This window comes from Narcine bancroftii, chromosome 6 (assembly GCF_036971445.1).
Source record: "Narcine bancroftii isolate sNarBan1 chromosome 6, sNarBan1.hap1, whole genome shotgun sequence".
Lineage (NCBI taxonomy): Eukaryota > Metazoa > Chordata > Chondrichthyes > Torpediniformes > Narcinidae > Narcine > Narcine bancroftii.
This window is the reverse complement of record NC_091474.1, coordinates 52,998,280-53,014,248: the sequence shown is the minus strand read 5'-3', so window position 1 is coordinate 53,014,248 and position 15,969 is coordinate 52,998,280. Positions and strand designations below refer to the sequence as shown.

Sequence of the window (15,969 nt, the reverse complement as noted above, 5' to 3'; positions counted from 1 at the left end):
GGGGATCAGACTGAGTGCAGAGATTAGGGTAGAAGGACAAAAGAATGATCCTATGTGTTCTGAGATGGTGAGGAAGGACAGGCAGGGGACAAAACATAAAGGAAGCCAGTTAGAGTGTTGGAAATGTGTCTATTTCATAACTAAGAGGATTAGGAATAAAAGGGATGAACTTAGAGCATGGATCAGTACATGGAATTACGAAGTTGTGGCCATTACTGAAACTTGGCTGATGCAGGTACCGGGGTTTAAATGTTGAAAGGATAGGAGGCAGAAAAGTTGGGGGGGGGGGGGGGAACGCAGGGGAGGGAGAGTAGTGTTATATAGAGAATTTAGGTTAAAATGACTTAAGTTAAAATGTGATGATTAATCATAAAAAGGGAAGCCAGAACGGACAGGGAGCTTACTAGCAGCCAAGGCAAAAGGTTCAGCTGGATATGTTTTTTTAAACCTATCTTTTCATGGTCATAGTGAGAGACATGCAGGAGACAAAAGATTGATAAGAAGGGTGAGAAACAGAATTTAGTGTATGTAGAGTTCGCAGCGTACGTAACGAACGTGATAATTAAAAATGCAGTTATACTTAGAATGCTTTTGCAATACTAACCAATTAAAACAGTATTAATAAGAAGGGGAAGGGCAAACAATAAGGGTATAAAAATCAATGCACTGTATGTATCGGGGCTTAACTGGTGAGAAGCCAGTTGAGTCCAACTCTGCAGACTTGTAAATAAAGCTTGTCGTGTCATCAGTTTTAAAGAGACTCATGTGTGAGAAGTTTTATTTCTGACAAGTAGCATTACTGGTCAGGGATAGTATCACAGCTTTAGGAAGGCAGGACTCTGTGGAGGGAGTGTCCACTGAGTCAGCATGAGTGGAAGTCAGAAATAGGAATGGGAGCTGTCAACGTACTGGGAGTTGTCTACAGGCCCACAAATAGCCCTCGAGACATGAGAAGCAATTAAGCAGGCAGATTTTGGAATGGTGCGGGAAATGCAGGGTCGTAGTTATGGGTGATTTCAACTTCTCTAATATTGAGTAGTACCTAATGACTGCAAGAGGGTTAGATAGGGCTGAATTTGTCAGGTGTATACAAGAAGGATTCCTGACAGTCTGTGGACCGGCCAATGAGAGGAGAGGCCGGACTGGATCTGGTTCTGGGGAATGAACATGGTCAGGGGGCGGACCTCTCGGTGGGGGAACATTTTGGTAAGAGTGACCACAACTCCCTTAGCTTCAACATAGCCATGGAAATAGATAGAAACAGTTAAACTGGGAAAGTGTACATCTGAGGAAGGGCTAATTATGAAGGGATGAGGCAGGAACTAGCGAGTGTAAATTGGAAGCAGGGTGAGAGCACAGAAGTAACATGGAGGATGTTCAGAGACCATATGTTGGGTTCAGGATAGGCTTGTCCCACTGGGATAAGGAAAAGATGGTAGGAAAAGGGAACTGTGGGTGACGAAACAGGTCAAGCAACTAGTCAAGAGGAAGAAGGAAGTATACATTAGATATAGGAAGCAGGAAACAGAAAGGGTTCATGAGAAGTATATAGTAGCCAGGGAGGAGCTTAAGAATGGACTGAGGAGAGTTTGAAGGGGGTATGAGAAGTCCTTGGCATGTAGAATTAAGGAGAACCCCAATGCATTCAATGTGAGTGTGAAGAAAAGAAGGATGACGAGAATGAAGGTGGGCCCGCTCAAGGATAAAAGAGGCAACACGTGCCTGGAGGCAGAGGAGGTGGAGAGGTTCTAAGTGAATACATTGCATTAGTATTCACAAGAGAAAAGGACATTCATCATGGTGAGGTTGAAATTGAACTGGCCTACATGCTGGGCAATGTGGAGATTAAGGAAGTGGAAGTGTGGGATTTTTAAAAAACATCAAGATTGATAAGTCCCCGGGGCTGGATGCGATATACCTCAGGATGCTATTGGAAGTTAGAGAAGAGATAGCTAGGGCAATAGTTAGGATCTTGGAATCCTCTTTGGCCGCAGGGGAGGTGCCATAGGATTGGAGAATGGGAAGTGTAGTTCCCTTGTTTAAAAAAGGTAATAGGGAGGATCCTGGGAATAATAGACCGGTGAGTCTTACGTCAATGGTGGGTGAACTAATGGAGAGGATTCTTAAGGATAGGATCTATGAGCATTTGGAGAAGTACAGTCTACTCAAGGATAGTCAGCACGGCTTTGTGAAGGGAAGGTCATGCCTCATTATTCTAAATGAATTTTTTGAGGAGGTTACAAAAGAAATTGATGAGGGTCGGGTGGTAGATGTGGTCTCATGGCATTTGACAAAGTCCCCCATGAGAGACTCATCCAGAAAGTCATGAGTCATAGGCTGTGTGGATAAAAAAATTGGCTTGTAGGAAGAAAGCAGAGAGTAGTCATGGAAGGAAAGTATTCTGCCTGAAGGTCAGTGACTAGTTGAGTGCCGCAGGGATCTGTTCTGGGACCCCTGCTCTTTGTGATTTTTATATATGACCTAGATGAAGAGACGGAAGGATGGGTCAGTAAGTTTGTGGATAACACGAAGGTTGGAGGAGTTGTGAATGGAGCTGAAGGTGTCGAAGGTTAGAAGAAGATATAGACAAGATCCAGAGCTGGGCGTAAAGCAGCAAGTGTGAGGTGATGCACTTTGGAAGAACAAACCAGAAGGCTGAGTACAGGGTTAATGGTCGGTTACTTAAGAGTATGTATGAACAGAGGGACCTTGGGGTTCAAATCCTCAAGGTCGCCACACAGGTTGATAGGTCATATTGCAACTCTACAAATCTCTGATGAGACCACATTTAGAATATTGTGTTCAGTTTTGGTCACCTCATTATAGGAAGGATGTAGAGAGGGTGCAGATGAGATTTACCAGGATTGGGAAACAAGTCTTATGAGGTGTAATGGAAGATTTAAACTTTTTTTACTTTTGCAGCCTTTGATTCTGCAAGGCTGAGAACCTGCTTGTTTTGACTCAGCATAATCTAATTTTACACCATGGGGCCCAGGATGCATATGAATTAGTAGACACACCTAAATTCCACCATGGGGCCCAGGATGCATATGAATCAGTAGAATTATCCAACTTCCACCATGAGGCCCAAAGATGCAGTTGTCTTTTGTTGGTCGCAGACTGTCAGGAGACCTTGAAGATAATTAAATCATTTGTTCAAAGAGATAAGATCTGAAGTAATTGGTCCCACTGCTGAAGTTTGAGACTCTCCAAGAGGTGGCAACATCCCTCAGCAAGAAGAAGAACTTCAAGAGTCCAGCTAACGTCTCGGTCCTGGTCAAGAGAGTTGGAGAAGCTGCTACCAGCGCCCCAACAACCTACTACAAGTGTGCAGTCGTTGCCTCGCTTCGGCAGTTGGGACCAGTCCAGGCATTGATAAGTATAATTGGGAAGGGCTTGCATATTGTAGTGTGAATTCAGCTTTAGATTTAGTAATAAAGACTTGTATAAACTGAACTGCTCTCGGTGTGTGTGTATCTATTTTCTTTCGGTAGCTCGAACACTGTGACCAATCTAAAACGAACAAAGTGAGAGGTACAAGTTTACCCAAGACAGGTGGTCTCAAGAAGTTTCGCCGAAAGAAAGAGGTGAGCCCTGAGCAGATCTTGATTCTGGGATGGACTTCCAAAGACGATGGGTTTGGCATGTTAGCCAATACCCTGTCTTTGTTGGGACCACCCCTCAGTTGGGATGAGAAGTTAGATCCATCAAGTGCACCTCTGGGAGAGCAGGTTGCCACCCTTGTTCGAGAAAGTAAATTTCCTGTTAAAAAGGGGACGCTGATGGACGGTTTTTGGCTGCTGGCCACAGCCTTATGCCACTCTGTTCAGCGTGAAGCAGAATCAGTTCAGCGAGGTAGAACCTCAGCATAAGAGAGAGCAACTAGAGGAGGAGCTAGAAGCCCTGCGACAACGCTGTTCCATGATGAGCGAGATTGTTCGCACCAATCAGGACCGAGCCAAAGAATGGGAGGATAAGCATGTCCAAACGATCTGCCGTAATATTAAACTCCGGCAGCAGCTCTGTGCAGATAAAGAAAGGCATGGAGTAGAACCCGATTCACATCGTATTCATGCCATGATAAGGAATGGCGACGATCCTGATGTAATTGATGATTGGGGCGGGAATATCTGGAAAGATGACCATGGTAATAATGCTGATACTCCTCAACATGTGCTTAACATACTACCCTCTCCACCTGCTGTTCACGCCCGCCCTGTAAGGCAGCAGATTTTCCAAACAGACGAACTGGGAGAGGGGTGGAATGTAACTGACGAGATTGAAGAGGTAGATGATCCCCTGATCTCACTAGAGGACCCAGGGGAAGGTACCCGAACCCCTGCTTATGCTCAATGGCCCACCCCCTCTACGGGAAGGCCTAGGCTTCATCCTGTCCACTGGGCAAAGGACCCTGTGGGCCAAAGTGGGAGCAGAGGTCAAGAGCAGACAATGATACGTGACTTCTCTATAAAAGAGCTGGCTGCCAATTTAGGCAAAAGGCGGGAGAAACTCTGGCAGCCTGGTTCCTGCGTGTTTGGGAGCAAGGAGGGGGTAATGTATATTTAACCCCTGAGGAATTGTTGGGATTAGGAACATTGATATCCAGGTCACGGCTGAGCTGCGGGGTAGAGGAAGAGAGATGGATTACTTACTTGCCACTCTAGGGGATGCCCTGCTACGAGTATATCCATCACCAGTAGATTGGGATTTACATTTGCAGAACAATTGGGGCACCCCAGAGGAGGGTATAGCAGTAATTCGTCAGCAGGCCCTGGCCTCTGCTTTGTTTGCAGGGCGTTTGAGGCTGTGGGTACATGGGGGGAGCCCTGATGAAGAGATATTCACAGCCGGAAAGCATACCCGATTGGTTCGTTCCGCCCAACCCAATGTCCGTAACGAGTCCGCTAATTGGGCACCCTGTGTCTGAGGCGGTGCATGCCTTATATGGGCTTAGAGAATTAGAGTTGGGAAGTAAAATCCACTCACGCACAACCCAGGTTAAATCAGACAAGCAGGATGAAAAGAGAGGGGCTGCTGTTAATAACGGACCGACAAGAAAGTACCTTTTTCTAATCTTGTTAAAGTTAGGCGTACCTAAAAGTGATATTGATGGGAAAACTTACTGCGGTCCTTTATGCCCTTTATAAGAGAAAGGCAGGGGGACATCATCCCCAGCTGTTGAATCTTCCTGGCCCAACTGTGACTTCTGCTCCCACTGCTGCTCCTATCGAGCCAGCTTCTCTTGCACCAGTTATCCGTGATGAGATACAACAAATGGTTAAAAAGGCTCTTATGGATAATAGTGGCATGTGGGCCTGGAAGCCCCCGAACCCTAATAAAGCATGAAGGTGTGGGCAGGGTGATTACTTCATTGAGATTCAGCGGATACATGGGGACCCACATGGCCCTACATACCGTTAACAGTCCATTGGGTTGGGGGTAATGACCGCCAATATTTGGCCTTGGTCGATACCGGTGTGGAGCACTCGGTGATTCTGGGTAACCCTGACCTCTGGACTGGACCGATATTTCGAATAGAGGGGATGGGAGGAGCAATCACCCTGGCGAAGGAAATAAAAGTCCGTGCAATGGTGGGTGATGGCCCTTCCCCTATATGGTTACATGCCCTGGTGGCTGCCACTGACGAGTGTATCCTGGGTATTAATATGTTGGCCGGTACAGCCCTTAATACTAGCCAAGGGGGATTTGCATTTGGATTTCGGACTATTACTGAAAGATTAGTGGTAGGTCGGGCTAAGTCGGATCCTGTGATGGTGCTTCCCCCCGCAAAACCAGTATGCATTCCACAGTATAGCCTCTCTGGGGGGCAGGAAGAGATTACTGCCACCATCGATGCTTTGCAAGAAGAAGGGGTAGTGAGGCCTGCAACATCGCCCTTTAATAGCCCTATTTGGCCAGTCCAGAAGCCGGATGGCTCCTGGAGAATGACAGTTGATTATTGTTTCTTGAACATGCCCCACCACTTGCTTCGGCAGATCCGGACATTGTCACCCTTATTGGAAACATTGCTACTGGGAACTCAGGAACATGGTATGCTGTCATTGATCTCGCTAACGCCTTCTTCAGTATTCTTATAGCTGAAGTCTCACAGGATCAGTTCGCCTTTACCTGGAAGGGGCGTCAGCCCTGCCTCCCTCAGGGCTATGTACACTCTCCCACTATTTGCCACAGCCTAATAGCCCAAGATTTGGAGACAGTCCCAGTATCGCCTTCCCTCTCAATTCACCATTATATTGATGATGTGATGATCCAAGGGGCTATGGAAGAGATGGTACAGAAAGCAGAACAAGAGGACGCCTGGTTTACTGATGGTAGCAGCCGGTGGGTGCAAGGAAAGCAGAAGTGGAAGGCGGTGGCTTACCATCCCAGGTCAGGAATTCACTTATTGGAGGAGGGGGATGGTGGCTCCAGTCAGTATGCTGAGTTGAAGGCGGTCACTTTACCACTAGACCCCCATGATCACCCACCCTCTTTGCTTGTTTACTGATTCCTGGGCTGTGGTTAATGGACTAGTGGTATGGATGCCTGATTGGCAAAAGAATGACTGGCTGGTACATGACTGCCCAGTATGGGGCAAATAGTTGTGGCAGCTGTTGTGGGATGCTTCCCATCATCGTGAGATAACCGTATATCACGTTGACGCCCATACCAATGCGACGACGAACATGGCACAACATAATGCAGTAGCAGATCAGCTTGCCACTATCAGCTGCGCCAATACTGTCCCCCTGGCTCGATGGGCACACAAACAGAGTGGCCATTTGAGGGAGAAGGGATCAGCTATGCCTTACCCGTCCATCAGGACGATGTCCGCATGTCGTGCGTACATGCCCAGCATGCCGGCTTGTGAAGTCCTGCACCATTCCTCCTGGTCCGCATGGCCGGATAAAACAGGGAGCTCGCTCAGCTGCGGTCTGGCAAGTTGATTACATAGGCCCTATGCCAGACTGTATGGGTAAACGTTACGTCCTAGTAATGGTTGACACCTTTTCGGGCCTGGTTTTTGCTTTTCCCACCAAGACGGCTGACCAAGTTAGCACTATCCAAGGACTAAACCATTTAATTTCTCGTTATGATGTGCCAGAGGAAATTCAGTCTGATAATGGCTCGCACTTCTCCAGGAAGGCAATCTGTGCTTGGGCAACTGACAACAGTATGTTATGGTTCCACCATATTCCTTATTACCCGCAGGCTGCCGGGTTAGTTGAACGAATGAACGGCTTACTGAAGGACAAATTCGTTTAACACCACTGGGGACCCTGAAGGGGTGGTGCCATGTGCTGCAGCAGGCAGTCGACAATTTGAATCATCGCCCTTTGAAGGGAGGCACACCTTTCCACCGACTTCTTCACGCTTCTGAACTACAGCCTATTCCAGAGGAAAAATTGCCCCCCATTCCCGAGCCAGAGAATGCCGGACAAAAGGTATGGGTGGCAGCATCAGGTAGTGGCCCTCCTGTAAAAGGGGAAATAGTGACACCTACCCAGGGTAACACTCGGTGGGTAACTATTGAGGGACAGGATGATATAGTTTGTTTAAATACTGAATGCTTAAGGCATCGTAAGTGATATATGTCAGGCTTCTCTGTTCCAGGTCCTCCGTCTTGCACTCCTGCTGATCTGGCTTAACCGCTGCTTTGATGCCAGCAATTGGATTTGTAATGTCGAGGACATTCTGAGGGAGTTTCCCGTGGGGGACACGGCCCGATGTATCCACTAAAATATTGTTAAGCATGTTTCAAAATCTGTTCATTAGCTTCAGTGTCTGGGTATTGTGCCCCACAAGGATAGTTTGAGCCTTGATTGGAATCCTTTTTCATGGTTAAATGGTACATTTGGGGGATTGGGCCACACTATTCTTTGTTGGTTGCTCGTATTATTGCTTATTTTTGTGTTTATTATAGTTTTAGATTCTTTTTTTCGCTCCTTCTGTACTCTTATGGTTGTTGTCTTGTGTCTGACAGCCTGTGACCAAGGGGTGGAATGTAATGGAAGATTTAAACTGTGTTTTTACTTTTGCAGCCTTTGCTTCTGCAAGACTGAGAACCTGCTTGTTTTTTAGAATCAGCAGACATAAGCTAATTTACACCATGGGGCCCAGGATGCAGTTGAATCAGAAGACATTATCTAAATTTACACTATGGGGCCCAGGGATGCATATGAATCAGTAGACATTATCCAACTTCCACCATGAGGCCCAGAGATACAGTTGTCTTTTGTTGGTCGCAGACTTGTCAGGAGATCTTGAAGATAATTAAATCATTTGTTCAAAGAGATAAGATTTGAAGTAAACAACTTTTGGGTAATATAAGCCATGGTCCCAGTACAGGGTTAATGGTCAGTTACTTAAGAGTGTATGAACAGAGGGACCTTGGGGTTCAAATCCTCAAGGTCGCCACACAGGTTGATAGGATAGTTAAGAAGACCTTTGGGATTCTAGGCTTCATTAATAGAAGGATTGAATTCAGGAGTACAGAGGTCATTCTGATGAGACCACATTTAAAATATTGTGTTCAGTTCTGGTCACCTCGTTATAGGACGGATGTAGAGAGGGTGCAGAGATTTACCAGGATTGGGAAACAAGTCTTATGAGGCAAGGTTAGCAGACCTGGGACTTTTCTCTTTGGAGCAAAGGATGAGAAGTGTCTTGATAGAGGTATACAAGATAATGAGAGCTAGCACCTGTTTTCCAGAGCAGGATCAGCAAACACAAATTGAAGTTTAGGGGATAGTGGAGGAAGCTGAAACATCCTGGGCACTTAAGAGACTCTTAGATACATGGATGAAAGAAAAATAGAGGGTTATAGGGTAGGGAGGGTTTAGTACATTTTTTTAAGGAGTATATGGGTCAGCACAATATCGAAGGCCGAAGGGCCAGTACTGTGGAGTACTGTTCTATGTTCTTGATGATGGGGAGGGTTTTGCCTGTGATGTCCTGGGCTATGTCAACTAGCTTTTGCAGGGCTTTACACTCAGGGGTATTAGTGTCCCCATATCAGGCCGTGGTGCAGCCTGTCACCACACATTCCATCACACATCTACAGATATTTGCCAGGGTTTTCAATGTCATACTGAATCTCCACAAACTCATGAGGAAGTAGAGGCACTGACAGGCTTTCTTCACGATTACATTCAACTGGGGTGACACAGTTAGTGCAATGCAGTTACAGCGAGAGCAACCAAGGTTCGAATCCAGTGCTAAGGATTTTGTATGTTCTCCTTGTGTTTACATGGATATCCTTCAAGTGCTCTGGACTTAAAAAAAAAACCAGAGGTTGGAGTTTACCAACCTCTGGTATGTTTTTGGGTGGCACAGGCTTGTGGGCCTCAAGTTCCTGTTACCGTGCTGCATTTATAAAAATGTAAAATTGAATGTGTTAGCTCCAGGAAAGGACATAGTGAAAGGAGATAGTGATTCCCAGGAATTTAAATGTGCTCACTCTCTTCACTTCTGATCCCCAGTGATCACCAGATCGGACACCTCTGGTTTTTTCTCTCCTGAAGTCTGCAATCAGCTCCTTGGTTTTGGTGACATTGGGAGGTTGCTGTTATGTACCATTCAGCCAGATTTTCAACTCCCCCTGGATAATGGCTCATTGCCCCATTGCATTTGCTCATCCTCCGCTGCTGTCCACCATATTTCACCTCTCCCTGGTTTACCAATTACAAAAGGCCCCTGTTCCACTCTGTCCTCTGGCCAGAAACTTCACTATATCCCCAGTCTCATTAAAGGGGTTAGTCCCAAAACATCCACCATTCTTTTTCTCCCACTGTAACAACTTGACCTGCTGTGTTCCTACAGCAGACTGTGTTTTAGCATCAGATTCCAGCATCTACAACCCATGTGTCTCAGTCTAACAGAAAGTTGATAATCATTGCACGATGGTTTAAGTATAAAGTGTTCTTGCTCAGAGCACAAAGTGTGGAATGCTGAGAATGTCTGGTCTCACAACCTAAAGATGTACTTCTGATACCGAGGTTGCTACAAAGATTCATTAGATTAGTACCTGGGTTGTGGAGGGAGCTTTCCATAGATTTTATCAATGTGGGGAGAGGGGCTGAAGGGGGTGGGGAGAGAGAGGGGGGCAGGAGAAGGGGAGCAAGGGGGGGAAGGGGAGAGGAAGTGAAGGGGGAGAATGAGGGAGAGAGAGGAGACTGGGAAACGACGGAGGAACCTGGAGAGAAAGAGAAGGGGTAGGGAGGGAGAGAGAGGAGACGGGGAAAGGGGAGAGAGGGGGATGGGGAGAGAGGGGAAAAAGGGAGAGGTTTGTAATCAGAGTAGAGGTTATCAGATTGGACAAACTCATAAACTGTGAAGAAAAAGAGATGATATTGAAACACAGAAAATCCCTCCAAGATTTGATTGGGAAAGATTGGGATGAGTGTTTCCTCTGGGTGGGTTATCTATAACCAGGGATATCATGGTCTCATCCACCTGAGAAGAAATTTCTTCACACAGTAGTAAATGTGTGGGATTCTCCAGTCAGGAAGGTGATCAAGGCTTAATTGCTGAGCATATTCAGGACAGAGAACAAGAATTTTGGACATTAAGGGAATTCAGAGGCTGCAGTAGAAGAAAGTGCAGTGATAAGCTCTTATTTCAATGACAGAGGCCAAATGATCTACTTGTGTTCCTTAATATTAGGTTCAAATAAACAAGAAGAAATAGTGGATGATGATGATACAGAGAACTGCTCAGGAGTATGCACTACGAGGGTCAAGACATATTTGACTATGTCTGTTACAACTGGCCTACCCGAAACTAAAAAGACAACAATTGCTAAATTCTTTCATTCAGTTGCAGTGAGGACCTACCAATCCTTCTCAGCGTTAAACTGCCGAACAGCAGCAGCAAGAAGTGAGACCAGGTCATGATAGGTCTGTCGGAGCTTGTTCCATAGATCCTTTCCACAGCCATTCAACTGCTTACTATAGCTGGAACACAAAACCAGAAATAAAAGTAGGACTGAGTCATCATGTTCCACATTAAAGTGCTTAATAAAGCCAATAGCCCAAAATCTTAACCATGTAAATCATCCTTCCAGCAAGAATCAAAACTCCTCAGCATTACTTTGCATAACAAGGGAGACCGGGATAGATTGGTGGATGGGGGTAGGGAAGACCTGCAGACACTGTGAAAACACAAGGCTGGTCAGACAGTGCACTTTATAGAGCAAAGTGTTTCAGGCTTGAGCCCTTCATCAGATGTCTGAATAAAAAGGTAAAGGGGGGGGGGGGGGGGGGAGAGAGGAGAAGCATGGTCCCAAATCAAGGAGGTAATGGGTGGAGAAGGGAGGGAGGGCACAGCAGCAAGAAGGGGAGGGGGGATGGCTCGGTGAATAGAGAGGGAAGGGGGGGAAAGTTGAGGGAAAGAAGACTGAGGGAAAGAGAAGGGAGGGGGAATAGAGAGTAGGTTAGCAGAAAGCGGACCATACTCAGTATAGACCTTAATAGTGTAGCACATTTTAAATTCAATAGATTATAGTGGAACATTTCACATCAAAATAAGGGGGAAGTTTTGTAGCAAATAATCAAAAGTACCAGATAAGTCAAAAAGGCAGAATTTAAGAGGACCAACAGATGGGATGGAGAAACACCTGGGATAACTGACAGGTAGTAGAAGGGGAGAAAAACAGAAACCAAAAGCATGGGAGTAGGACTAAGGAGCAGAGACCCAGGCAGGGAAGACACAGGTAAAGGGGAGATGGGTTCCCCAGCTGGGAGGAGATGCAAGGGTGGGTGGGGAAGACTGAAGCACACTTTGGGAGGGAGAAGAAGGGAGAGAAGTATTCTTCCCTTCTCACTATTCAGGAACCAAAACATCATGTGAAGCAGTAATTCACTTCCACGGCTTCCAACCTGGGGCACTACATTCAGTGTCCACAACGAGGTCTCCTCTACATTGGAGTAACTCAACCCAGAGTGGGCAATCTGGTTACCCCAAGAGGCAGGACGCTTGCCACTTTAATTCTCTATAGCACTCAGACCTGCCTAGGGCCTCCTGCACTGTTACAGGAAGGCCCAATGCTAGGTTGAGGAAGAACATCTCACATGGGGCATGCTGTCGTCTGCTAGAGGCTGCAAAGTTTTGATAGCTCACTCTTTATTTAACCTGAGAAATAGCCACTGTGTCATGGTGCTGGCTGGGTTTTCCTTTTGTACAATTTTGTGTGCTGGACATGTATTCTATCATTTACAACACACTCCACAGACATTTCCCCAGCACTCTCACCATCTTTTTTCCCTCCTTCTTTGTGAATGAAAACAAACTTATTTTTCTCTTTCCCAGTTCTAACTAAAGGCCCAGGTCTGTTACGCTAACTGCATTACTTTCAACAGAGAATGCCTGACCTGCCGGAGCATTTCTAGCCCTTGGTTTTGTTTCGGGATTCTGGCATCTGCAGATTTTAATTTTCTCCCACTGTCGGGAGGTTTAAGATTAATCAATACAAACATAACAATAATTACTACATCTAAGTATATATATCTTATGATCAATCATTTATATGTATATATATACATATATATATTTGTGAAAAAAACCCAACCCCCCCCCCCCCAAACTACTATCCTCCCTCCTCCCTGCCCCAACTAGAAAGAAAGGAGAGGGGAGATCATTATATAATCTTAAAGTTATAACTAAGTGGAGACATCTACTTGGGCGGATCGAGACCTCATACTTTAATATCAACAGCTTTCAAGTAAGCGCTCCAAACTTTAATAAAAAAAGAATATTTATCTCTCAAATTGTACGTCATCCCTAAATTTGAATCAGATTTCCAGGTAATAGCTAAGCATTTATTTGAAACCACTATTGATAAATGCAAAAACTCAATATGATACATATTTAGCTCAATTTTAAAGCCATTGATTTAATATCTCCTAACAAAAATAACATTAGATCAAGAGGTAAATTTATTTTTAAAATCTGCTCTAAAGATTTAATTTGCGACCAGAAACTCCTTACCTTTGGACAGGTCCATATCAAGTGTAAAAAAAGTAACTGCATCTTGACCACATTTAAAACATATATCTGAAGAACTGAGCTGGAATTTTTAAAATTTAAATGGAGTCAAATATAATTGATGTAAAAAAAATTGTATTGAACTAATCTATTACGTTCATTAATAACTTTTGTCATACTGTCTCTACACATATTTCTCCATACTTTTTCCATCTATCTTTCTATCTAAATCGATTTCCCATTTCATTCTAGATTTATGCAGATCAGGTTTAGACACGTTATTTTGCAATGAGGGAGTTTAAGAACTTCACTCCGAGGGTGCTTCAGGCACTGCCACCAACAGTGTTTCTTGTTACGCATGATACTATATAATTGGTTACACAGGCTATACACCACGCCCCAAAAGTTAAATAAATGGGACCCAACATTATCAGACAGATGTTTTCGCTGTAAGAAGTAAACGGGAACAACAGTTCATGCAATTTGGGCATGTGAGAAAGTGGAAAAGTTTTGGGAAGATCTAAATCAGGTATTAAATAAAATCACAAAAAATAACATACCAAAAAATCCAGAGATATTTCTTCTAAGTAATATAAAAAGTAAAGAACTTGGCCTCGATTTGGATGAATCACAAAAAAGATTTATTATGATAGCCTTAGCAGTAGCAAAAAAATGTATAATGTCAACCTGGAAATCAGAAGATAGCCTGAGAATACAGCAATGGTACATAGAAATGATAAGATGTATTTAATTGGAAAAAAATAACATATAATTTAAGAAATAACATCACAGTATTCGAACAAATTTGGGAACCGTACATGGAACACAACAGAGAAGTCCTACCGCGGACCTCCACCACCTAAAATGACAAAATGAGAAGAAGACGAAATGAACTGACCCAGTATGTCAAAGTAGATGACACAATTTTCTTGTTTATTTTCATTGTGTGATGACATTGTTTAATGGGTTTAATGTATATCGTATATGTTGAATGTTTAGTGGGTGGGGAGGGGGGTGGGAAGGAGGGAGGGGGAAAAATGGGAGAAAATGACACTGTGTATATTCAAGAGAGAAATGTTTATGTGTATTTTGGTCAATATGGTTCATAGTGTGAAAAATATATTTTTTTTAAAAAGCAAAGAAATTATGCAAATGTACGAGAACCTTGTACAAATGACTATGACTGAAGCCATGCAACGATAGGAAAACCAGACGAGATTTAATGTGAGAGAGAAACTTAAATCTAATTTATTTGATTAATTTTGGAGAGGGCTGCTGAGTTGTACTTTTGACCAGTTCAAATTTGCAGAGCGGGAGGTGGAAAAGGGATTCACCGATCTCAAAGTTCAAATAGTCAGAGTATATACATGACATCACATACAACCAGAGATTCTTTTACCTGCGGGCCAGGCAGAATTTCCACTTATTGGTAGAAAAACTGAACTAAAGATATGTATACAAAAGAGAGAAATGTAAACAAGAAGCGCAATATAGAAAATAAATATTTAAGGATAAATAAAGTGCGCATGAGCCCTTCAATGAGTCTGATTGAATTTGTCGTTGAGGAGTCTAATGGTGGAAAGGGAGCAGCTGTTCCTGAACCTGGTGGGGCGAGTCTTGAGACACCGATACCTCTTTCCTGATGGCAGCAGCAAGAAAAGACCGTGTGCTGGGTGGTGTGGATCCTTGACGATTGCTGCTGCTCTCTGATGGCAGTGTTTCCTGTCGCTGTACTCAATAGTGAGGAGGGTTTTTCCTGTGATGTCCTGGGCTGTGTCCACTACCTTTTGCAGGGCTTTACGCTCAAGGGTATTGGTGTCCCCGTACCAGGCCATGATGCAGCCAGTCAGCACACTTTCCACCACACATTTGCGGAAATTTGCCAGGGTTTCTGATGACATACCAAACCTCTGCAAATTCCTGGGGAAGTAGAGGCGATGACACTCACGAAAGACCCTTTAAGATTGCGACTTCCAGGAATTTAAATTTGCTCAGATTCTCCACCTCTGATGCCTCAATGGTCACTGGATAGAACACCTCTGATTTTGGTGACATGTGTGCGAGGTTGTTGTTGGTGCACCATTCACCCAAGTTTTCAATCTCCCTGTATGCTGATTTGCCACCTTTATTTATACATCCCACTACCGTGGGATCATCAGCAAATTTGTAGACGATGTTGTTGTTTTACCGAGCCACACAGTCGTAGGTGTAAAGTGAGTAGAGCGGGGGGCTAAGAACACAGCCCTGTGGTGCTCTGGTCCTGATGGAGATTGTGGAGATGTTCTTACCAATCCTCACTGATGGTGGTCTGAAGGTGAGGAAATCCAGGATCCAATCACACAGTGGGGCATTGAGGCTCAGGTCTTGGAGTTCACTGATTTGAGTATGATGGTGTTAAATGCCAAAGTGCAGTCGACAAAGAGCATCCTGATGTAAACATCCAGGTGTTCCAAGGCTTTGTGTAGAGCCAATGAGGTCGCCAAATTGGAACAGATCCACTCAGACAGGTGCTGATATGCTTCAACATCAGCCTCTCAAAGCACTTCATTCCTGTCAATGTAAGTGCCTCTGGTCAGTAGACATTTAGGCAGGTTACCACACTCTTGGGCACTGGCACGATCGAGGCCTGTTTGAAACAGGTGGGTACCACACCCTGGTGGAGTGAGATGTGGAAAATATCCAGAAATACATTGGTAGGTTGGTCAGCCCAGGTTTTTAATACTCGGTCGGGTACTCCTTCTGGACCAGATGCTTTCCTCAGATTCACTCTCCTTAAGGTAGTCTGCATATTGTCCTTGGATATTAACAGTAGAGGATCATCAGGGGACATGGGGGTGCACAGAGTGTCTTATTTGTTCTTGTGGTTAAATTAGGCATTGAAGGCATTGAGCTGATCTGGGAGTGAAGCTTTGCCATCCCCTTCTACACTGGATTATGATTTGCAGCAGGTTATGTTATTTACGCCTGGCTACAGCTGTTGGATAT

The 15,969-nt window shown here is 44.6% G+C and overlaps 1 protein-coding gene across 9 annotated transcripts in view; it reads right to left on the bottom strand.

Annotated features, from left to right (window-relative positions):
- zzef1 (zinc finger, ZZ-type with EF hand domain 1) overlaps positions 1 to 15,969 on the bottom strand; it is a 315,777-nt gene that overhangs the window by 120,930 nt on the left and 178,878 nt on the right. For all 9 annotated transcript variants that reach the window (XR_011340087.1, XM_069884994.1, XM_069884997.1 and 6 more), the window contains exon 31: positions 10,836 to 10,955. Coding sequence is in view for 8 of the 9 variants with exons in the window: in XM_069884994.1 (XP_069741095.1) it covers positions 10,836 to 10,955 (120 nt within the window). In the remaining variant the exon portion in view is untranslated. The remainder of the gene's footprint in view (positions 1 to 10,835; positions 10,956 to 15,969) is intronic.